Source organism: Fulvia fulva, chromosome 2 (genome assembly GCF_020509005.1).
Source record: "Fulvia fulva chromosome 2, complete sequence".
In the NCBI taxonomy this organism is placed as follows: domain Eukaryota; kingdom Fungi; phylum Ascomycota; class Dothideomycetes; order Mycosphaerellales; family Mycosphaerellaceae; genus Fulvia; species Fulvia fulva.
This window is the reverse complement of record NC_063013.1, coordinates 3,288,347-3,312,164: the sequence shown is the minus strand read 5'-3', so window position 1 is coordinate 3,312,164 and position 23,818 is coordinate 3,288,347. Positions and strand designations below refer to the sequence as shown.

The window sequence follows — 23,818 nt, the reverse complement described above, 5'->3', positions numbered from 1 at the left end:
CATCGCATCCGCATCCCCATTGTCCTGCATCTGTCCGTCTTCTGTCTTCTTCATGCATGCATCTATTGTCTTCCACTAGCGACGACTCGATACCATGACAGATATGCCGCCACCGCCCATGTCCTCCCAAGACAGTGGCATAGTTTGCCATTCGAAGCACAAGATGCAGTTCGAGCAAGAGAACCAGATGCCTACGCCACCAGCTTCCTCTCCTCCGACATTCCAGGACTTCTCTGGAAACCTCCTACACATCCCCAAGATCAAGAAGCCTCCCACAGTCACGCCTAAGAGGTTCACCAAGTTCTTCACGCCACGAAGCTCGATGTCGACTCGAGCTGGTCGCCAGAGCAAAGCCGGCCGACAGCTGCAGGACATTACCAGGAACGGCTCGAACTGCAGACGTACTGGCTTGAATCATCAGGACGACTTCACTCCAAAGGTCGAGGACGATGGCACTGCTGAAAGGCTTTTCAAACGTCGAAAGATATCTACAGACCTGCCAAGCTCGCCACCCCAGTCATCTCCCCTCGAGCATGTGCAAGCTACGAGAGAGCTTCCCGTATTCCACGACCAGGTACCCGGGTCTCCCACCATCTCTGAAGCAGACACCCTTCCCGAACTTTTCGAAAAACTCAAGCCGTTTCCGAAACCAATACGCCGACTGCGAGAACCTGGACGGTCACGAAGGTTACTGGAGCGAAGCTTTGGAGGATATGATGCCAACTCCCGAGGACTTAGAGGTGTGGACCACGCGGTGGATGCACGGGCTGAGACTGCCAACTTCGTTACGACACCAAGTGACATGCACCCATTCCGAGGGGCAGCTTTACCCTTCTGTACGGCAGCGTGTAACACGAATTCACTCATAGCGGTCGGCGATGAGGAAGGCAGTGTACGACTGATCGATTCTGCGTCTTCTGCACAATTCAGCGCCAGCCACGTCAAATTCCGAGTGCATCACAATGCAGTGATGGATATTGCGTTCTGCTCCGATGACTACGTGCTGGCTACCGCAAGTGGTGATCAGACTGCACGTGTTGTGGACATGTACTCACAGCAAACTGTTAGTATCTTGCAGGGCCATCAGAGCAGTGTCAAGCAGGTCCGCTTTCAACCCGGGAACGACAACATGGTCACGACGAGTGCAAGAGATGGAACAGTACGGCTGTGGGATCTGAGAGCGAGTGGCAGGTCAGCTGTGCAGAGCTTTCGCGACGGCGTAGATCGAGGAGAAGAAATGGAGCCGCAGACCATGACAAGCCAAGAACTGCACGTGGGCTATGGACACAGGTCAACCACTCGAAAGTACGAAATGGACGAGCGGAACGAGCTATCGATTACATCCTTCCAGCACCTGCCACATGGCCGGTCACACTTGATTGTGACGGCTAGCGAAGTCAATGCGTCCGTCAAGATCTGGGACCTGCGAAATGCTGGATTCGGTCAGCGAAACGCATCGCCTTTGGCAAGCACACCACTACCCGAAACGCATCGAGGCACAAGACACTACGGCATCAATTCAATGGCACTTTCGGGCGACGGCGCTAGACTATACACTGTCTGTCGAGACGCTACAGTCTACGCGTACTCGACGAACCAACTTGCGCTTGGCTACGTTCCGGAAATGTCGTCTGGACCTAGCAGACGACGAATGATGAAAGACCCAAAGGCTGGCCTTGGTCCTCTGTACGGCTTCAGGCACCCGAACCTCCGCATCGGCACATTCTACATCAAGGCGGCGATCCGACCAGCAAAGGGTGACCACGGCGAGATGCTGGCTGTCGGCAATACTGACAAATGTCCAATACTCTTCCCGACAGATGAGCGACATCTTCCCAAGCCTGAGCGGATCTACGAGGATGCCGAGGAAGATGAAGATGACCTGCCGACTGCAGCGCCATCATTCCCGCGCTCTTCGGGTACCACCCCATCTACTGGCCTGCAGGTGCACGAACATGGCACAGCATTGGTGCGAGCTCACAACAAAGAAGTCACATCTCTAGCCTGGACGACGAATGGCAATTTGATCACTGTCAGTGACGACTTCTCCGCTCGTTGTTGGCGCGAAGATGCCGCCAAGGCTAGAGAGCTAAGAGGCATGGGTGAAGTCGGTGGCGGACGCTGGAGATCTGGATGGGCAGATGTAAGGCTGGAGTGGGACGAAGAGGAGGGGTGATCACTGTTCGTATCGTTGATTGATGGCTACTGGCAGTCAAGCGTGACATGAATCATGTCAGGTCAATTGCATAGAAGCATAAGCATGCATCACTGCTACTGTATGAACATGATCTCAGAGAGATTTGAATAGCTTAATCCATGTGCTCGAACAGAGACTACTTCACGACACCTTGCCATTGCGTCCCACTGTGCTCGCTACCCTCTTCGCTATTCCTCAGAACTATGACAGCAGTCTGTTGTCACATTGGACTCGGGAAAGACCTGTTCGCGCCTGTTCCCCCGTTCGAACAATCCCTCGGCTCGTCCTCGCTCTCTGTCTCGTCAACAGGCATCATATGTAGCCAGCATATGCTGAACGCGCAAACGGCGAGCAAAGGGAGGGTGATGCAGACTGTGTAGCCCAGACAAGCTAATAGTAGCGCAAAGGCGGCGTAGCATAGCAGGTGAAGTAGCGAGTGCCCTGGCGAGGGGTCTGTACCGGCCGTCGAGGACTCCTTGGGTGGGTAATCAGCTGCAGGAGGCGGGTTGTCTACTTCAGGTGGTTTGATCTTGTGTTTTCTGAATCGTACGGGTCGCTTGAGCTTCATAGTAAATGTTTGAAGCCTTATGCTTGAGTTGTCAGTGTGGCGTAGCCGATAATGGTGCCATTTGCAGGCGGAAATGTGTTTGACGAGTATTCAAATCGCTCTTTAACGTCGAATCATTAGGGAAGACAGCCAAGGGCTGTAGACGGAATTAATTGCCACTTGGACCATTGTGACGACTGGGCTTTTGCATCCCAAGCGTACTAAGCTAAAAGACCTAGCGATTCGATAATGATATAGCATCGCGCGAGCGCTTCGCGCAGGTCGCTACAATCGTTGCATCGCTTTAGCACGCCGGCAGATTCAAGCATCGGTGTTTTCAGTGAAGACGACGACGCGCTCGGCGGCAACGAACTTTGTCGACAGCCCTTGAGCGATGCGCCACATCTCAATCACCATTCTCTAATCTCACCACCAGGCCCATAAAACACCGGACTCCGCCACGCCTTGACATTCTTCGCCGCAGCTCGGACCTGCTCCTCATCAATCTCAATCCCTAGCCCAGGGCCCTGCATCAACTCAATCATGCCATCCTGCACATTCCACACTTCAGGGTTCTTTGTGTAGCTCGTCAAATCGGATCCCCCAATGTTATAGTGAATACCCAGTGGCATTTCCTGAATGGCGAAGTTGGAGCAAACAGCGTCGACCTGCACGCTTGCGGCCAGCGCGATCGGACCAAGCGGACAATGAGGTGCTAGAGCGACATCGTATGCCTCGGCCATGCGCGCGATGCGGAGGGTCTCGGAGATGCCGCCGCAGTGGCAGATGTCTGGTTGGAGGATGTCTACGCAGCGTTGCTCGAGGAAGGGTTTGACGTCCCAGCGGCTGTGAAGACGTTCGCCGAGTGCGATGGGCATACTCACAGAGCGTGACAACTCCTGAATCCCCTCAATATTCTCCGACAGTAAAGGCTCCTCAATGAACAACAACCGCTCCGGCTCCAGAAGCTTCGCAAGCTGCTTCGCCATCGGCCGATGCACACGACCATGAAAATCAACACCCGCATCAAGCCCCAACCTCCTCACAGTCCTCACCCGCTCCAAACAAGCATCCAACTGCGAAGGAGAATCCAGCCACCCCAGATCCTCCGTAGCATTCATCTTCACAGCCTGAAAGCCCTGCTCCAACCTCGCCCTCGCCATAACCTCCACATCATTCGGCCTGTCACCACCAATCCACGCATAGACCTTTAACTTCGTCCTCAGCTTACCACCGAGGAGTTGATAGATCGGGAGTCCTAACTTCCTTGCTTTGAGATCCCAGAGGGCGATGTCGATACCGGAGAGTGCGCTCATGATGACAGGGCCGCCGCGGTAGAAGCCCATGCGGTATCCGAGCTGCCAGATGTGCTCGATGTCGTCGGCTTCTTGGCCTACGAAGCGTTCGCTGAAGGAGTCGAGGCAGCCTTCGACGGCTTCGGTGTGGCCTTCGAGGCTGGCTTCGCCCCAGCCATAGTTGCCTTTCTCATCGGTGATCTTGACGAAGAGCCATCGTGGGGGGAGGCGGAAGTATTCTATTGATGCGATGAGCATGACGGTGTCCGTGATATGGAGCTGCGTGGTTATGGGTTCAGTGGATGAGTGTATTCTCAATGAATGTGACTGGAGTGCTGTAGATGGTGCCGTCCGATGTTACCTTGTGCCCACCTACCGATACACACGTGGAGTGCCGCTTCACAGCATCCACATCGGCGTTCATTTGCCGAGCATCGGACCGATTTGCATGTCAAAAGCCGACATTTATTCGTGCAGGAGGTGCAGTGAGTGCTGGTCATCACAAACAATGTGCTCAAGATGTGGCACGACAAGAATGGTTCCATTGCAATGGAAGCGTCTGCAGCTCAGGTCTATTAACAGACATCTGCTGTCAACACTTACATGCCATCATACCAATACGCCCTTAAAGCTCATGTCACAAGTGTGCTGCATCGCGTTGCAGCTAATACTCAAGCATTCGCAATCGCTCTCAAGACGTTCGCCAAGCTCGCTTGTGTCAGAGATATGTTGGGCGCCAGTCCTTGGTAGCCGTGCGGCAGGCCTGCAAACAGGATCAGCCGAGCTCTCGATGTAGGCAGAGTATCGCCTTAGTCTCTGCTCAAAGAAGGATTTACGTCTCACAGCGGCTACAGTCTGGGACACTTACCTGGATAGATGTGGAGCTCTACCGGCACACGTGCTTGTACCAGGCGGTTTGCAAGAGCAACGTCCTCGAAGACGAAGATGTCTAGCTGACCGCATTCGATAAAGGTCGGTGGTAGATTGACCAGATTCTCAGCTCTTGCTGGAGCAGCATATTCCAAGACTGCTCTTGGATCTGAGCTACCAGCGGCATCACCGAGCAAAGCTTTCCATCCTGTGGTGTTGTCGTTGCATTTCCATTGCACAGCTCTGGGGGTAGAAGATAGTCGACGACTTGGCCTGATCGCATTGACGAATGCAGTCCACGGCTGCTTCCTCCGAAGGTTCGTCGGGTGAAACGGCGGCCCGAGCTCAAACTCTCCGAGTACTGCGCCATCATCCATGTAGCTCTGCCTGCGGTCCAAGCACGGATCGTTCGATCGCTCTCCAAGATTCGACTGCTGGCTACATACGATACCACGAAGGAGACTATGCATCACCAATGTCCTGGACATACATCCGCCTCATCGACCCAAGCGTCCACTTGACGGATTGGACCAGACGGTAAAAGATGATCGGCTCGACACCCCTATCTATCGCACCATTCGCGCGAGCATGCAGTTGGGTAGCATACTCTGGCAGCCATAATTTGACTTTCAGCTCCAAGTGCATGGCCAGGAAGTTGGCAATACCCGCACGGACATCAAAATTTAGAGTAGAATATCGCCCTGGCAACTCGAAGTTCCAAGCTGTCAGGTTTCAGCCTCGCTCGTGCACAAGGCTGTACGCTCTGTGAAGTATTGAACATCGGCTATGTCGCTCAGGAGGTGACCCGATGGTCTCGTATCATAATGCAGTGGCTATCCATGGGGCGCCATTGCTATAAGTAAGCTCCGAGGAGGGCTTCGTGGTCCTGTTATTGCATGTTGGCGGAGCCATCGGATGGTACTCCTGATGAGACGACTACAGGTACTATCGCCATATTCGCAGGCATAGTTGCACCAAGCGCTGCGCCGTCGTTCGCTGAGCGATGCCCACTGACGACTAAAAGGTACTCGAGTTCAGTGCGAGGGCAGTTTGCGCAGATGTGCATTAAGTAGGCGCCCTCGATGAGGTTTCACTGACCATTCACCTCGCCGATACACGGGTCATGCGTCACACCCAGCGGCATCCGTCCTTTCCAGGGCAGACTGTTGTCAAGCACAGACAGCCGGGACGAGACAGACGCTCAGACGCTTGTGATCTTGGCATGGAGCGCATTCACCTTTGCTCTCTGTGAAAGGCAGAAAACCCACATCGCCTGACTTGCAATTCTGGCGTTAGTGCAAAGTCTAAATCCAGTTGCATGTCGACGCCAGATCTTCTGATGGAGAATCTCTCTCGCACGCAACAACACAACCCCCGACATCGGCGACGTCGCAGATACCATCCATCGCAACAACTCTGCGATTGGTATCACGCCCACGAAGCTCGTATGACGACTGCAATGCACAGAGCACAGAGTTCAAGACCTTTCTGGACAAGTATGGTGAAGTGTTGAGGTTTTATGCAGTTGCGGAGCAGCCACTTGTGCATTCGAAGGACGACGTACGGACTGGGTCTACTCAACAGAGCGGGGCGGCTCCAGAAGATTCGCACGTCTGCGGCTTCACCGATCCAAACTCCGCTGGACGATATGCAGGAGAGGATATAGATGCTGTAATCTCCAGACTGGAAACCGAGGTCGACAAGGCTGAACAGGAAGCAAGGGCTGCGACCGCCAAGCTTGAGCAAGCGCGAATTGCTCTGAACCAAGCGAAAGCTCTCAAGGACTCGGTAACACAACATTGCTCACAAGATTGCGGTAAAAAACAGCATCCCCAGTGCCCCAGCATCGAAGATTGCAGAGTGTACAAGCCAGTGTCCATTCGCAGTCAGACAACAAGACTGAGGAGTACGCCCTTTCCCAATCGACATTTCTAGCACTGAGACTCAACGAGACACTATACACACTATGATTACCCTCACCCGTCCTGCCACTTCTGGAGGAGCGCACACAGTGCCGTTCGCGACCATTCAAGGTAATGTTACCCGACTCACCGGAACGGAGCTCAGCCGGATCGCAGCCCTGTGCCGCTTGTACCTGTATGCGATCGCATTGCAGGGTATGGATGGGGAGACCTCCTGTGATCCAGTCCGCAACAAGAGCATCACAAAATTGGGTGGAGCCGTCAGTGTTCCGATCGGCTACCCTACATGCCCGAAAGATCAAGACGTGACAAGAGACGACTTCGTACCGAATGGTACAAGCTGCAAAACTCGACCAGCCATCTCCGTCCACCAAGACGAGAATGATTGCCGCATTTACGAGTCCGTCACGTGCAACGGGGACTTGATGGCGAGAAAGCCATCCGATCAGCAGGGACAGTATATGCGACTTTGCACCCAAGAGCAAAAGGATAAATTGGACACTCTCCTCCGCGGGACTGGTCAAATTGACCGAGTACCTACACATGTCGATCCTGGATACCGAGGTGATAAGGTCATGTATATCTCGCTTCGCGGCAGGTCGATTCCGTACGACGCACCGCTCTCTCCTTTCTACGCCAGCGCCAGCAACAAGCAAAACGGACAGATGTCGATATCTCGAACTGCTATGCTCTTCCTCACTGCCTTGACCAGTGAAGTCAACGCCGTTGACACGAATCAGCAGTATGCGAGCCTCTCTACCACCGTAGAAGAAATCACAATCGCCCGTTACGATGAAGACAAGGCATACGTAGTAGCGTGCCACTTCGCGAAGCTCAGTGATGGACAGGACCCAGGTGGCGCAGCTGTACCACTCCGGGTCGTTTCCGAGACCATCAAGTAGCATGAGACCACAGGGTCAGGGATCACCAAGCGCTTCCAAGTGAAGTTCGGCAGTCGAATGGAGAAGGCGCAGACCAAGATTGTACACAACTCGCCTATTCCAGCGTGCGACGGCAAGATGCTGGACTTCAGCAAAGCACTGATGAGGCATCTCCATGACGAGCATCATCAGAAACACCTTGAGGACAGCCGCCGACAGAACGGTGACCACGCGCGTGTCGCAGAAGTTGCTGCAATGTTGGCTGCTCAGAAGAACCCCACCAAAAGCTCAGAGGCTTCCGCTCTCAACGATCGCAACCCAGCCCCGGCTGGACACGAACACCATCATAGCACAAAGGTTGTTGTGGGCGATTCCAAAGACGGGAAGCGATTTCCGTGCCCTATGTGTGCTGCGGGCGTGGGCTATCAACACGAAGGAGAGTGTCAGTGCTTCGACATCGTCCATGAGGGTGACCCAGCTGGCAAGTGGATGGACCCATACTTCCGCACACAGCACGCAGCAAACGCTAGCGCCCCACTGGAAGATGAAGATGATGACAGCCATGACTTTGAACTCTACCTTCTGAAGCCCACTGACGCTGGTCTCGGGCCTGAGCCAGTCAATCAGCCCACCCAAGACGGAGCTGACTCAACCACACATCGTGATGATGGATACCCCGACGATACTACCCCCAGCGAAGATACTGGTAGTATACCGAAGACGAATTCTGTCGGCAGCGCGCAAGTTGCCCCTGGCACTCGTAAGCGAAAGCGTGGCCATCCCTCCGAGGAGCATGAGGACGGCGATGGGGGTGAGGACGCTGGCGCGCACGTCCACAAAGCTCGTAGGACGGGAACCAAGCGACGCATATCTCAGGAAGCCATTGATGGAAGCCAATTTCCAGTCGATGACCCACAGCATGCGGAGTCAATTGCCAGAACCGGGCTTTCTGACCAGTTCGACGAGAAGATGTGACCATCGGGGTGTACAGCAGCTAATGGATGATCACCGGTATACTATACTAGTTGCCATGGCAGGAATAAGAGACAGATTGGTCTAGACTAGTTTCATATAAAAAAAAGAGACTGCTCGTCCGTCACGCGTCCTGTTTCGCATTATACGAGCTGACTACTGCTGCTCGTCAACTTGGCAGCAGTTACCCTCTGTGTGTCCTTTCCCAGTCTTGCCGCATCTATCACAATGGAGTCGCCGCAAAGTACGTCTGTGTAATTTGTCCCGAGCAATTGAATTCTGTTGCCCAATTGCTCTTCCCACTCAACGTTCGAGTGACTATCCCAGGTGAGTAGACGCCTTTCGCAGATGCCGAGAGTACTTGTCGAGGCTATAGATTTTCCAGTAGCGTCAGCGTCATCATTGTCAAGCGGTGTAGAGCTCTGACTCCAGAAAGTATAGTCTGAAGGTGATGCCGCCCTGGTGTCGTGTGCCACGAAAGTATTGGTGTCCTCCGTGCCCTGGTATCTACCATACATGCCATGCTGCTCGTCATAAATCACATCCAGCTTTTGATTAGGCAGTCTGACCCACTCCTCGATTCCTGCGCGCTCTAGCCCTTGTGTCGCACGAGTCTGTGCCTTGATGTCCCAACTGCCAGCCTGCATATCTCCCGGTAGGGTCTTGGTGACCTCAGGTAGGACATCACCAAGCCCGTATGGGAGTGCTAAGAGCTCGACGCCCTCTTGAATAGCTCGAGTCCTTGCGCCCAAGTAGTTCCGCTCTGCGTTTCGAAGTCCATTAATGTTGTCTTGCATCGCAGTTCGAAAGAACTCGTCATAGCTTAGCCCTGCTCGCGCAGCTCGTTCCTCTAAGGCGGAGTGTGAGGAAAGCCTGAATCCGTCATGTGCTTTACGAAAGCTGACGTACCTGTCGAGATACTTTTCGTATTGCTCAGCAGCGAGGACTGCAGCCGGCGATTTTTCGTCTTGCACCCAGCTTCGTGTCGCCTTATTGTTGAGCAGTGTTTGAATCTGTTTTTCCACAACATGGCGAACAGAGTCCAGTGCTTCCTCCAGGAATTTGACATTGGTGCGTGTTTCTCTGGGTCTCTCGCCGCCAGTGTCGACATTAGACCGCTGTGTTGTCTGATTACTCGCTTGACGGTCGACTGGTCGTACAAGCACTGAACGACTTGATCTGGAGCCTGCCATCAAACCTCGGAGCGCCGTCTCAGCGTTTTCCCTTGATTTTAGAATGTTGTAACATGCTCTTAATTGCTCGCTAAAGGTCGGGGTCAGGAATTCATCATCGTTGTCCAATGACAAGTCTTGAACGATTCGAAGTAGCTCCAGCTCTTGAGCTCGCATAGCTTGCCTTGCAATGCTTCTAGCACGTAACGTAGTCCGCTTGTCGACAAGGAGCTTCTCGAAGGTTCAGTCGGTGCGGATATCTAGCGGTGCATGGTCTTGCAGCGCGGCGGCCTGTTTCTCTTGCTGTACTGCAAGTGTCTCATCGTAGCTCTTGATATGGTCTGCGTTCTTGACCATTTCGGCCAGTACTACTTTGAGGTCATTCATCGAGGTCCTAGGCAAAGGTTGCTGCATCGCGCTGGCTTTTGCCTCAGGTCGACCTTCGACCATTGTCCAGCAGCATCCATTGTCTGTGTGCCCTCTGCCTGTTTCGCCACAGATCTCGCAGAATCATTGCCGCATCTCATCCCGTTTTTGTTCGAAGTTGCGTATTTTCATCGCTTGCCGCTGCCTCCCCTCTACATTAGAGCGACTATCCTCGGCAGTAAGCCGTCGATGATTGATATCCGCAGCATCTGGTCCGTAGCTCCGTCCACAACTTGCAAGGATACACTGGGCCGAGAAGCCATCGAGCTGCCGGACCACTGAGTAACGATCGAGGGACAAACAGGAGGAGTTTCATGGTTGAGGAATGGAGCGTGAGACCCTGCGTTCCTCAGTCGGCCTGACATGCAATGTTCCCCGTTCGAAAAGGCTTCAATCGCGCCGTACGGCAACTGGATCCATGCCTCTACGCCCTGACGATTCAGATCTCGTAGCTTGGATGCTCGCACCCCCTCTTTTTCACTACCGGAGTGCATATCACCAGGCAAAGTCCACGCAATCTCGGAGATGGGGTCGTCGTCCCACTCATACGGCACTTCTTGTAATGCTGCTCCTTCTCGCATCGCCGCCCGACGAGCGTTGATGAAATTCTTCTCCCCGGCAGCCACATTCTGGACGGCTTTTTTCATGGTATCCAAAAAGTGATCTTCAAAACTTTTGCCAGCTGCCAAAGCTTGACCTTCAATGTGAGATCTTGTCGAACGACGCCATTCTATCATCAGTCTCTTTTGTTGCAGCATGACTTTGATGTTCTTGGCATAGCGCTCGGCTGCGGCCAATCTAGCCGCAGGTATCTGTCTCTGCGCCCAATCCCTCGTGATTTGATTCTTGAGCAGTGCATCTCGTCTCTCCTCGATCAAAGCCCGACACGATTTATCCAGCTTCGGGAGTGATTCGACATTTCGCCGTAGATCTGGAACGTTGTTGGGAAAGAGCCTCTGGTTCCAAAACCATCCTCTACCACGAGATGGGATGTGGGCCCTGATCTGTCCGAGTCGAAATTCACGAACTCGTAAGTCCTCAGACAGAACATCCAGTAATGCCTTGTTCCCTCCCCCAGAAATCAGAGCTGCCAGCAGGTCTCGTGCCTGTGTGTTGAACGTAGGAGTGATCGGCACAGTTTTGTTGTCTCCAGCAAGATCATTCAAGATGCGGAGAAGCTCTGGCTCTTGCGCTTCAATGTCCCTCTGTGCAGTTTGAACAGCGTCGAGTGCTACAGCGCCGATCTCCATTGCTTCTCTGGTCTTAATATCGTTGAGAAATTGAAGAGGCGGCTGATTCCATTGCTTGGTGGCTAAGCTCTCTCGGTGATTTGCCAGCAGCCTTTCGTTCGTGTGGATCAAGTCTGTATACTGCAGAGTATCTGATAGCAAAGCTCGTAAGCTCTCCAGCGAGGATTTCGTCCGAACAGGTCGTATGCTGTCAGACTTTCGTCGGATGCCCGTTTGCGTTGACCGTGGCCAGTCGCCATGGTGGAAGCGAGGCGATTGACGTCGGCGCCGTCGATTGAAAAATGATACCAGAGCTCTTCTACCCCTAGCTCGTAGTGTAGGAGGCTCGCGGGGGTTCTGGATCGCCTTGCTCATCGTCAGCTGGGTCTTGGCGGTCAACGTCAATGTCATCGTCCTCGACCAGCCCGAGCATCCACTCTATGCATCCATTGGCCATAGCCGAGCTTCAAGGAGCGTAGCCAACATACCCACTGGCTAGCTAACAATGTTCTTTTCGAGAATGTGGTGTATATACGGTTGGCTTTGTGGTGTGTAGCAAATTCGCAAGTGGTGCGCTTTGTCTCAAGCTGATCGCGGGATGTGGGTAAGCGATAGGTCTGTGGTGTGGACAAAGAAAATGAAACGAGGTAAAAGAGAGGGCAGGAATTTATGAAGAGTTCTCGAGGTGCGGCAGCGGAGGTGAGTGGCCTCAATGGCCATTGTTGATAATGTACGCTAAGCTTGGCACGTGCACGGAATTTCAACTCACTTGCATGTTGATTACTGTTGTGGGTGAATTGGTATGATCAGTCGTCATGTGCAAAGGAACCTGTAAACTGGTCAGCGACGAAGCTACTTGAATGTGACATTTCGCCACAGTGGTGGGCGTACAGCTCAATGGTTCGGCTGGCTGCATACTGGAGAAGTACGGCGCGGAGGCGAGCAAAACGATGTGCTCAAGTCAGTCCGGGACTCCGAAGTTGCCCTGCTCAAACGTCTCATCCGCGCCTGTTGATCAACTGATACACCCCGGTGTAGTCCAGCTCAGCAACCTCCTCATCCTCACTCGCCCTCTGATATGTCTCCAAAGCCCGTCTCGCCATACTCGGCTCGATTCCCACCTCCTCAGCAGCGGCCACACCGAGACTGAGATCCTTGATCATCAACGTTATCGGAAACGACCTCTCATATCCTCGACTACTCGGCGCACTCTCCACCAGCCCGGGGACAGGATTATGGTTCTCCAGCATCCAATTCTGCCCACTAGAAGCCTTGATCACTTCAAGCAAAACTTTCGGGTCGACGCCTGAGCGGATTCCCAGAGCTAGGGATTCTGATAAGGCGATGTTGATAGTGCCGCACAGATAGTTGTTGCAAATCTTGGAGGCAAGGCCAGAGCCGAGGGGACCACAGAAGAAGATCTTGTCAGGGTTGGCCATGAGGGATATGACGTTCTGAATTCGAGGATGGGGCGTTGAATGTCCGACCATGAAAGCCAGATTGCCATCTGTGGCACCGGCAATACCCCCAGAAACTGGCGCGTCGATATAGGTACCTACGCCAGCTTCCGTCAATGCTGCGCCAACGGCGCGAGTCGTGCCCGGATCGATGGTTGAGGAGTCTATGCACATTAGGTTGCTGAGATGGCTGTGGGAAGCTGCTGCTAGGACGCCGGTTGATGCATCAAGGTAGATGTCGTTGACATGCTCGGAGCGCGGAAGCATGGTTATAATGACAGTGGCCTTCTTGGCGGCTTCCATTGCTGTCGATACAGGCTCTACAGGCCCGACGTTGCTGTTTTCCAGGATGAAGCTCTTGCAGGCATCGGGGTTCGGATCGTTGATATACAACGTGGCTGAAGGGCTCATGTTCCGACGGATATTCGAGGCCATGCCGTAGCCCATGGCACCAATGCCTAAAAGAAAAGCCGTCAGGAAACCACATGGCCAACAGGTAAGATTGGGACAACCCACCAATGAAGGCTACACTTTCCTCCATCTGTGCCGAAATGGTCCAAGGAAGATGCGTGGATGCGTGAGTTACGACAGTAATAATACCATCAGCCACACGGCTGGAAGGTCGTTTCCTCATAGCTACTGCAGCACGTGTAGATACAGAATCGCGCTAGGATGGAGCTGTGGGCCTGTGTCGATCGCGATCGCGCCCCGCATGGAACATGGAACGCCTGGACGCAGTGGACGGGTTACGTTCGATGCATCTTTTCCCTCGATACTTCCGTTCCCCCCAGATCGCCGCCTTCCCCCCAGCAATAACCGACGATATATAATATACGTAGCACAGCGTATTTGCGCCTATATCGTATGCTTGGCATAATTATCACTTCGCTGCAAGGAGCATATTAGAATGAGGCTGAGAAAAGGTGTTGTTACTACTATCTACTTAGGGCCCATTGGCTTCTGCCCTACAGCCCTGTATCCACGCGCTATATATACTGGTTCATACTGATCAAGCTGTCGTTGCTGCTACTAGATATAATAGGCCTATTATTACTATTACTAATATTAATACTTACCTAGCTATTGCTACGACTATTAGAAGTACTATTACTAGACGACACTATAGTGTAGAGGCCTCACCGGCTAAGTCGATAGATACACTATCCGTTGCTGCTATAACTACTATAATTAGTGTTATTATAGCGTAACCTATCGACGGTGTTACTTAGCTAATATTGCTTACTATCGATAGTATTTAGCCTATAATCTTACTCGCTCCTCCTTAGTATATTGTCGCTACTGCTTACGAGCCTCTATCTTAGCGAGTCGTTAGCGTAGCACATCGACCTCACTTAGCTACTTCGGCGGAGCTAGTTATAAGGACTCCTACCGAAGGTTATAGTACTCGTATCTAGTAGCGTAACAGGTAGGACTATATACTCGATTGTCTTGTTAGTAAGGGCATTACTAAGTACGGCATTAGCTGCCCTTATAGCTACAATTAGGTACTGTCTTCTTCAATTAAGTAAGTAATACTCTAGGCTTAAGAACGAAGGTAGTAGTCGTTACTATAGCCGGCTTCGCTCTCTTAATAGTAGCCTTATTTAAGTCGTCTAATTTACGAGTAGTAAGTGCTCGCTTCGTCGAATATAACGTTATACTACCTGTTATAGGCTTACGGTTACTAAAGTAGATGTTAGGCTCTTGTATTCGAGGTAGTAGCTATACCTTCTTAAGTAGCCTTATCTTATTAAACTTAACGAACTAATAGAGGTCGAAGCGCTATAGTAGTAGCTTCGTAGATCGTCGTCTATTTACCTTAAGAAGCTTTATAATATTATAAACGTATAGCTAGCCTAGAGTCTTAGTAGTATAGTCGTTATACTAATACTGCTTATAGCTATAGCTATACGTAGAGTACTTAATCTTATTACTAGCATTATCAACCCTATAGTTGTTATAGAGCAATACTTCTACGCGCTTATAAAGCTCAAGCACTTCGAGTAGTACGTAGTTACTAATATAGCGAGTTACGCTCTACTAGAAGTGACCGGTTAATACCTTATAGATAGATAGATTTATTATTCTCCTATTCTAGGACCCTATCCGGCCTATATAGGTATATATCTATTGTTATATACAAAGGGAAACCCGAATAGGTGAAAACCCTTCCCGCCCCCGACTACTCCTTATCTAGATTAGCTTTCCCTCTAAACGTACGTAGTCTATATTACTACCCCGTTAGCCCCCGCTCCTAGCCGGTCTCGTCGCGCTACGTCGTATCCTCTCTTCCTATACTGCTCCTACTAGGCGGTACTGTTCTAGCTAGCCCTTCTCTAGTATCTAGTTTATAATACGCCGTAGGTCCTTAGCGTTGTTAAGAAGTGCCCTAATCGTCCGGTTCCTCGCCTTTACTATCTACTCCCTCCTTCCTAGCGACTACCTCGGATAGACGAGGAGTACGTACCGTACGTTCTAGGAGCGATAGCCGTAGGGGCAGCTAGTATTCGTGTATCCTAGAATTTTCCTCTATAATAGGTACCCCTAGAGGCCGATATATTCGCTTCGTAGTTAGGTTACTATACTACTCTATACCCTCGTAAGGCGGTAGTAGATAAGCTTCGGGGGGTACTTGACCGCGGATTTCGTAGCTAACTATTCCTTAGGTTGTCCCGCTAGCTAAGGGCGTCCACTATACCCTATAACCTAGTTGTTCTACCTCTCTTTCTATAGTTACTCTATAAACGACTTCTTACCTTCCTACCGTATTACTAGCTATTCGTCCCTTACCCGGTAGTTCGGCTCGTTTCCGGGTCGAATACCCTTATACGCTAGTACTAATCCGCGGGCCCTTACGACTATACTAGCGATGACCTTCTATACTAGGTACTATGCCGACTTGCCTAAGTAGGAGGTCCGTAGTCCCTAGATATATAGGTCGATTAGCGGTATAGCGGTCTCGTGCTTAAGTATCCTCGTTAGTATCGACTTATATGCCCCGGTAACCTTCCTTAGGCATTGGTTTTAGATCTTCGCTAGCGGCGCGACGAGTCCCTTTAATAGGTAGGCCCTCTCGCCTAAGGACTATACTTAGCTACTATAGGTAAGGACTGGCCGTATAATAGCCGTATATAGAAGTCGTAACTACCGAAAGTCCGCCCCCTATATAGACGTAGTAAGCCTCTAGTATAATGCTATATTCTATTTAGCTTTCCGTAATATTGTCTATACGTACTTCCTCTACCGTAGCGCCGGGTCTACCTATAGTCCGAGGATCCTAAGCTGATTTACCGGGTTAGTCGTATACCCCTATATCTAGATAGAAGCTTATATATTATAGAACCGTAGCCGGCGCGTAAAGTGTATTAGATTGTACTTTTCTAGGATAAACCGAGCCCCGTGCCTCCTAGCCTAGTCCTCGTAGATCTTATACTTCTCTTCTAGTAGCCTATAGTTCTCCTTAGTCGAGGAAGACTACGCTAGGATGTTTATGTCGTCTACGAAGCCGCTCGTAGCGGTGTTCTAGGATTCTAGGGCTAGGAGTAGCGTCGCTATAAAGAAGAGGAACAGAATAGATACTAGCGTTAAGCCTTACGGGATTCTAGTATAGACTACTTGAAATAGGCTTCTATACTAGCCGACTAGGATCGACGTGCTACGGTTTTAGAGGTAGGACCGTACGAAGTTAATAAGCTACTTAGGGAGTCCTTTCGACCTTAGGATATAGAGTAGCCGCGGGTATAACACGTAGTCGAAGGCTCCCGATATGTCTAGGCTAAGTAAGGAAGCTACCTTGTCCCTATTCTTATACTAGATAGCCTTTACCTAAGAGGTAATAAGTTCTATCGCGGATAGCGTCGATCGCTATAGGCGCGTACCTATCTAGGTGTCCGGGAGTAGGGAGTGTTCCTCTACCGCCTCGGAGAGTCTCGTTATAACTAGCTTCTTAAGCGCCTTCCTAAGAGTATTAAGGAGCGTAATTAGGCGGTACGACTTTACATACGTATAGTCTTCCTTCTACGGCTTACGTAGGACTACTATCGTCGATTGTTTAAATACCGTTAGGTAGTATCCGGTCTATAGGTAGGCGTTAAAGATCGCTACGACTACTAGGGCTAGTTGATCTCTATACTTCTTTAGTAGTTCGTTTAGGATCCTATCCGGCCCCGGGGCTTTCTTCGCCGGCAACTTCCTTAGTATAGCGGCAACTTCTCCCTCGGACACCTCCTATTAGACCGCGATACTAGGGGCTAGGGGAGTAGAGCTATTTATGTCGCTTAGATTAGCCTCGACTAGGGGCGGAAAGAACTTACTAGCTAGTAGACGCGCCTTAGCCTCGGGGTCGCTAACCGGGCTACTAGGCGATTATAGCGCTAGGATAGAGAAGGAGGGGCCCTATATAGGGTCCTATCGGGCCTATTTCGCTAGCTTCTACATCCTCTCTAGCTTACCGGCGATTTCTTCTACTATAGCCCTCTAGCCGACTGCTTTCTCCCTCCGTATTATAGCTTTATTCTATTAGTATACCTCCCTATATACGTTCTAGGCCTCCTCGCTATAGCTACTCGTCTATACCCGGCGGGCTCTCCTTACTTCTCTTACTACCGTAGTATACTCCGGCGTCTAGTATAGTTTAGACTATATCGTTAGTTAGGTAAGCGGAACATAAAGTAAGCTCGCTTTTCTTATTTCGTCTATTAACCTATAGACTACTTCGTCTATCTCGTCTTTACTATTATATTACTACTACGCGATCTAGACTAGCCTCTTAGAGTTATCGAGGTACGCCTAGATGTTGGCCTAGTAGGCCTTTCCCTAGTTTAGCTTAGGGGTTCTCGCTAGTATACGTTATATCTATATCGTAATAGAGGTCTTAACTAGTATATAGTCTAACGACGCCTCGAGTTTATGTTCGATCCTATAGTAGGTTACCGTATAGTAGTAGCTATCTAAGATCTAGGAGAGGTCGATCGTGCCTTAGAGTCCCCCTCTCTTCTAGGTACCTAGGTCCTTCGGGGTATTAAGGGCAATTGTGTTACTCGCTATTAAGTCGAGTACTTCGTCGGCTATAGCGTACGGCTATATAAGGCTTTCCTAGGAAGGGTAGTATATATTGAAGTCTCCTACTACAATGTGGTACCCTTGTCTCTTAAGCGCACTATCTAGGTATCTATAGACCCCTAGGTCGCGGCTAGACCTCGAGGCTAGCGGTTATATATATAGGTTGTATATCTAGGTGCTACCTACGTAGAGGGAGGTAATATCGCCCCCGCCTTCTTCGTCTACGTAGTATACTACCTCCTAGTTAGATTCTAGTATGTCCTTACTAACATAGAAGCACGTACGGGGTCTACCGTCGCCTCGTAGGTATATCGTATAGCCTAGTAACTTATAGGTCGTTAGTCTCTTATAGTACGGGTTAATCTATAGCTCCTAGATTATAAGGACGTAGTAGACGCGCGGGTCCGCCTCGTATAGGAAATGGTTCTAGACTATATCCTTACTATAGTTAACGTTATACTAGATAATACTAAGCGTGTCGAGGCTAGTTATCGGTATTAACAATTATTTCCTCTATATCGTCCTATATCCTACTACCCTACGCGTCCTAGTCTACGCCTATCGGCTATATACTAAAGGGGAGCCGGGCCTAGTTAGATTCCCTCGCCGTAGCTAGTAGAGCACGTGGCCTCCCGTACGCCCTAGGCTACGTATCCTTTATATCGTTCTCGGCCCTAGGGCGCTTATACCCGACCGCCGCTAGTTAGTTCCGGTATAGGCTAGCCTTACGGTCGCCGTAGAATCTTAGGGCGACGGTTCTGTTTGTAATTACCTTGTTTTTCGCTAGTTTCCGCTATAGGCATTCCGTACTATACGATAGGTAGTACCCCGGGTAGTTCGCGTACCGTCTCGTAGTCGATATATAGTCTCTAGATATAAAGTCTCCTATATAGTTCGAGCAGGCCTACTTGTTTATACACGTGTAGGTTTAGTGTCTATACTGTTAGCATTTGAAGTATTAGAGGACACGAAAGGATAAGGAGTGCTTTTCTACTATCTTAAGGCTATATTGCTAGACTAGGCCTTGTTCTATCGCTAGATCCGCCGCTTTCGCGTCTTATAGCTATACTATTAGCGCCGAGGCCTTCTTGCCTTCTAGCCATTTCCTATAGAGCCAAGTCGCCTTCTAGATTAGAGAGTTAAGAGTGACCGGGTTGTCCTCTTAGAGAGCGCGTAGGTAACCCTAGTTAGTTAGGTTAAACTCCTTAGGCATGTCGTGGACTAGGATCGTAAATTGTTTTGTTAAGACCTTCGCTAATACCGCAACCTTAGATGCCTACTATAGCTATGCCTCTAGGTGCCTCCTAGTAGTAGTAGAGCTAGTATAGATCTATAGAGTACCGTTAGACTATTAGTTTACTACGACTACCCCTAGTTAGTTAATTCGTTAGGCGAGCTCCTTATTCGATAGCTTCGTAACTTCGGCCTAGTCTTCCTTTACTATAATACGGATCGTAACTATATCGTGCGTTAGGCGGGGGCCTAGTATCGATACCGCGACCGATACCTAGCTATAGGGGTGTTGATTCCGGGTGGCCTTACTAATCGCCTAGGACGTCGTCCTCATTTCTTATTACCCTCGGTAATATAATAGTATAAGCGCTGTACGTAGCTAAGTGATTATTACCTATAGAGACCGGTAAGGGAGCTAATCGTTAGTTTCTATACTTTTTACGTCCTCTATAAGTTGCTACTAGTTATCTTAGGGGGGCTTCGCCTATAGGGCCGTAGGCGTAGTTAGTGCCGTAGCCTAGGCTACTATTGCCTAGGAGTTGCCTAATATAGCTAGGCACCTCCGCGACGTTTAGAGCTAAAGAAATAGGGTGAAGAGAGCTTTAAGCTATCTAGATTAAATAAGGTAGAACTCCCTTAGTCCTAGGGGCAGTAGCCTACTTTATATATCGTTAGAATAGCCTTAATAAGAGCTTTCGAATGTGTCGTATTTTGGCGTAGAGATCGATATTATTACCTTATAATAACGCTTACGGTTATTAGCGAGTTTACTACGTCGACGGTCGTAGCCTTAGTTCTACTAATTTAGTAACGACTCGAAGAGTATAAAGATATCGTAGCGGCTACTATAGTTAAGCTACTCCTTAATACGGCCGTAATATACTTCAACTCGTAATGTTGTCTTCTCGCCGAAGTACTTGATCTCGTTTATCTAGTAATAGATAATACGTGTCTTAAAGCGGTACTAGTTAACGTATAAGTACTACTTAAATATTAGATATACTATATCGAGCTTCGTAACGTTACTATTAAACTCGTCTTTAGACTGACTCCGTACGGTATAAGTGAATAGCTTTAAGAATTAAGTAGTAGATAGACTATCTGTCTAATAGCCGTCTTGCCTAACCTGTCCGAATTTACCTCTCTCCTTCCGTACACGTATAAGGATATCTTACTATAGATACTAATCGTATACAATATTCGTGCTTTCTAGAAAGACCTCGTCGACGGCGAATATAAGTACCTCTTTACGGTTAGTACCGAAGACCGTAGGTATTAGACAACTAGTCTGTTTAAGGCCCTTACGAAGAGAGCGTAGTAATTCGATAAAGTGTGACTTATTAGGCTTAGGTCGAATCAAGCTAACGCCTAGCTCGATTATATCGTTTATAGGACTACTAGCAAAACGGGTATAAAAACTATCCGACGAGCGTGTACTCGTATCGGGAGCGAGTCCCTCTTCTTTCTACGTATAAGAAGGGCGCGGAACCGTGGCCTATACGCTCGATAGGACACCTCTAGTATAAGTACAGAATTTTCACCTCCGGAGACCGTAAACCGAGCGGGCTAAGCGACGAACATTAGACGAGCGGACTATAGAACAATAACTAAGCGGACTATATAACGGCGTCGAGCGGACTACGAAACAATCTAGTGTTTGCTAGCGGGCAATACGGTAGGTAGGTAGACACGCGACGAAGCTTATAAGGGCCTATTAAACACCCGGTATACGAACGAGGGGTTTGCCTAAGGTACTACCTATCCCGCTATATAACGCACCTAGTCTAATATAGTAGATTACGACGAGGAAAAGACGATAGCCTAAGCAAGGAAAAGACGGCTATTAGGACGGGGAAAAGACGTACAATATAAGTAGATTAGTTCTGTAATCGGGGAGGATCGAGGGCAGGGTAATAAGGAACTTTATATTAGTTAGTAGGTAGAAACGTAAGGAGTACGCTACCCGGTATAGTGTGTGCCCCGAGCAAACCTACGAGGTATAGACGGCCGCTTTCTAGAGATAGGCTACGGTAACGCGAAGGGCGTTAAAACCTAGGGCGTAGTATATACTAGTAGCGACGGCTAATACTATCTATATAGCCCGAGAGGACGGATACGTATGTCGGTTAATAGAGAGCACTAAAGGGCTTAGGCCTATAGAGGTAGATATTGGCTTAAGGAGCAAACAGGGAGGGAGGGCGTAGAGGGAAGCTTTTGCTCCGGGCTAACCTCTCGAAACGAGGCTATACGGTAGTACTAGATAAGTAGGAAAGCGTAGTTAAGACTTGTTACCTTATCTCGTAGCTAGCTTACTAAATACGATTCCTTCCTTACTAGAGACTTACGTAGCTAGCCGAGGACAACCACGTACTCCTAGCAATATAGATAGGGGGAAGAAGCTAGCGATCGACACTAATAGTAATAGAGCTAATTACGGAGCAGATTCAGACCCTCTAGTACTACGGTAGGAACCGAGCGGCGTCCTTACTATCCCTCGATATCGTAGGAGCCTTCGACAACGTCTTATACTAAAGGCTAATACATATCCTATAGTAGAAAGGTATCCCCCGGTAGGTAACGACGTTCGTCTACTCCTTTCTCTAGGAACGGACGACATACCTAGTCCTAGGAAGGTATACGTCCGACCCGGTAAAGGTAGAGACTAGAATACCTTAGGGATCTACTCTCTCCCCTATCCTATTTCTGATATTTATGTCTGATCTAATCCCCCTACTCACCTCTCCGTAAACCTTAGTATCGGGGTTCGTAGACGACATAAACATCCTAGCCTAGTTAGACTCGACAGAAGAGAACTGTCGCCTCCTCGAAGATAGGCATAAGAAATGCGAGGAGTAGGCAAAGAAGTATAGTGCCTAGTTCGCCCCTAAAAAGTACTAACTTATACACTTTAGTAAAGCGAGAACATACTATAATATAAAGGCGGCGGTAAGAATCTAAGGCTACGAGACAAAGCTATTAGCGGAGCTACGAGTACTAGAGATCTAGCTCGACCCGAAGCTAAGCTAGAATATATAGGTTAAGAAAGCCTAGAGTCGAGTACAAGTCAACGAAGCCTCGATAAAGAGACTTACGGCATCTATATAGGGAGTAACATTCGACAAGGTAAGAGTAATATATAAGGCGATCGTTAGACTAGCTATACTATACGGGGCATAGATTTAGGGAACAGGAGGCGTAGGCAAGCCGATCCCGAAACGGATAGAGTAACCTCTAAATAGGATATAGGTAGGTAGCCTACGTAGGGTACTAGGCGTATAGAAGACAACGTTAATAAGCACGGTAGAAATAGAGACAGGAACACTACTAATTAGCTAGTATATCCGGGGAATAAGAATTTAATACGCGGTAAGGACGACAGGTTACCTAGTATAAACTACAATCTAGGAGGCAAAGAATAAGATAGAAAGCTACTACCGGAGAGGGGCCGGATATAGGACAAGCTAAAAAGAGGATGACCTTACTACCTTTACGGCTATATAGACAAGCACCGAATAGCTAGCACGAAAAGAGGAGGAGCGTAGGACTCGCTAGGCCGGCGGGAGCAAGGCTAAGACCTAAAGCCTAGCGGAATAGATAGCGAGCTACCTATAGGAGCAGGACTAGAAAAGGAAGCCCCCTAAGACAACAGGCCCGATAGCGCTCCGAGCCTTCTAGAGACACAATTACTAGCTATATAGGGACCTGACAAGGGCCGAGGCAAGCATAGCGATCTAAATCAGGTCCGAACATATTAGGTTACGGGCCTACCTATTTAGAAGACGCGTACTAGACATCTATAGCCTAGCCTACTAGTATGGCTACCTATCGCAAAACCTAGAATATATACTACTACGATGCCCGTAGTAGGCGAGAGGTAGGGGAAATTAGAGGCACTAAGCGGGAAGGAGAGACTATAAGTCAATTATTAGGGACAAAGGTAACATTCGCCGAATCTCTCGGTAGATACTATAGTAGGGATACCTCTAGTAGTTTAGCCTCGCTAGCGAGACGGAGGAGTAGATAGACAAGAGGCAGAAGCTAGGGGGTAGTAGATAGGGTAGTTATTAGGGCAGGCCTATAACACTAGCGTACCCCTAATAAGGGAAAATTAAGATAATAACTAGGAGGAAAAGATAGGCGGGAAGGAGGAGGGGTTTTTACTAACACGGTTTCCCCTCTATATATACGAAAACAAGATAGTATAGCTATATAGGCCAAAGGGCACTATAACAGCTTAATGAAATATCTATCTATCTATATAGGTTTATGCTATAGGTTAAGTCAATATAGATCGTATACGGCGTATTCTTAAAGGCTTTAAGGCTCTTCGGATAAAGGGCTATTATACTTCGAATTAAGCCTGTCTCGGAGTCCGTATAGATGTTATAATATATAGACTTACTATTAAGTAGATTAACTATTTTCTCTACTTAATTATACTTACGCCGAGCGTTGATATTACGAGCCTAAGGAATGTTATAAATGTCGTAAGGCTTTAGTAACACACGCCCCCTAAAATAGGCCACAATCTCCGCTATCGACATACGTGTTTTCTA

The 23,818-nt window shown here is 49.4% G+C and overlaps 8 protein-coding genes across 8 annotated transcripts; 2 read left to right on the top strand and 6 right to left on the bottom strand.

The window, feature by feature from the left end:
- Positions 1-94: 94 nt before the first annotated feature.
- Positions 95-2,176, top strand: CLAFUR5_03016 (Cell division cycle protein cdt2; the record flags this gene model as incomplete). The annotated part of the gene is made up of 1 exon (XM_047902164.1): positions 95-2,176. The coding sequence occupies one exon, from the start codon at positions 95-97 to the stop codon at positions 2,174-2,176; it is 2,082 nt and encodes a 693-aa protein (XP_047758002.1).
- Positions 2,177-3,154: 978 nt separating this feature from the next.
- On the bottom strand, positions 3,155-4,297 carry CLAFUR5_03015 (D-galactonate dehydratase; the record flags this gene model as incomplete). Its single annotated transcript, XM_047902163.1, has 1 exon — positions 3,155-4,297. One exon carries the CDS (start codon positions 4,295-4,297, stop codon positions 3,155-3,157), a length of 1,143 nt encoding a protein of 380 aa, XP_047758000.1.
- A 413-nt stretch (positions 4,298-4,710) lies between these two features.
- On the bottom strand, positions 4,711-5,397 carry CLAFUR5_03014 (uncharacterized protein; the record flags this gene model as incomplete). Its single annotated transcript, XM_047902162.1, has 2 exons — positions 4,711-4,802; positions 4,908-5,397. The coding sequence occupies 2 exons, from the start codon at positions 5,395-5,397 to the stop codon at positions 4,711-4,713; spliced, it is 582 nt and encodes a 193-aa protein (XP_047757624.1).
- Positions 5,398-6,875: 1,478 nt separating this feature from the next.
- CLAFUR5_03013 (uncharacterized protein) lies at positions 6,876-8,687 on the top strand (the record flags this gene model as incomplete). The annotated part of the gene is made up of 2 exons (XM_047902161.1): positions 6,876-7,686; positions 7,747-8,687. The coding sequence occupies 2 exons, from the start codon at positions 6,876-6,878 to the stop codon at positions 8,685-8,687; spliced, it is 1,752 nt and encodes a 583-aa protein (XP_047757997.1).
- Positions 8,688-8,827: 140 nt separating this feature from the next.
- Positions 8,828-10,033, bottom strand: CLAFUR5_03012 (uncharacterized protein; the record flags this gene model as incomplete). Its single annotated transcript, XM_047902160.1, has 1 exon — positions 8,828-10,033. The coding sequence occupies one exon, from the start codon at positions 10,031-10,033 to the stop codon at positions 8,828-8,830; it is 1,206 nt and encodes a 401-aa protein (XP_047757995.1).
- A 66-nt stretch (positions 10,034-10,099) lies between these two features.
- On the bottom strand, positions 10,100-10,306 carry CLAFUR5_03011 (uncharacterized protein; the record flags this gene model as incomplete). The annotated part of the gene is made up of 1 exon (XM_047902159.1): positions 10,100-10,306. One exon carries the CDS (start codon positions 10,304-10,306, stop codon positions 10,100-10,102), a length of 207 nt encoding a protein of 68 aa, XP_047757622.1.
- Positions 10,307-10,434: 128 nt separating this feature from the next.
- Positions 10,435-11,922, bottom strand: CLAFUR5_03010 (uncharacterized protein; the record flags this gene model as incomplete). The annotated part of the gene is made up of 1 exon (XM_047902158.1): positions 10,435-11,922. The coding sequence occupies one exon, from the start codon at positions 11,920-11,922 to the stop codon at positions 10,435-10,437; it is 1,488 nt and encodes a 495-aa protein (XP_047757994.1).
- A 587-nt stretch (positions 11,923-12,509) lies between these two features.
- CLAFUR5_03009 (3-hydroxyisobutyrate dehydrogenase, mitochondrial) lies at positions 12,510-13,602 on the bottom strand (the record flags this gene model as incomplete). The annotated part of the gene is made up of 2 exons (XM_047902157.1): positions 12,510-13,426; positions 13,485-13,602. 2 exons carry the CDS (start codon positions 13,600-13,602, stop codon positions 12,510-12,512), a joined length of 1,035 nt encoding a protein of 344 aa, XP_047758462.1.
- Positions 13,603-23,818: the final 10,216 nt, after the last annotated feature.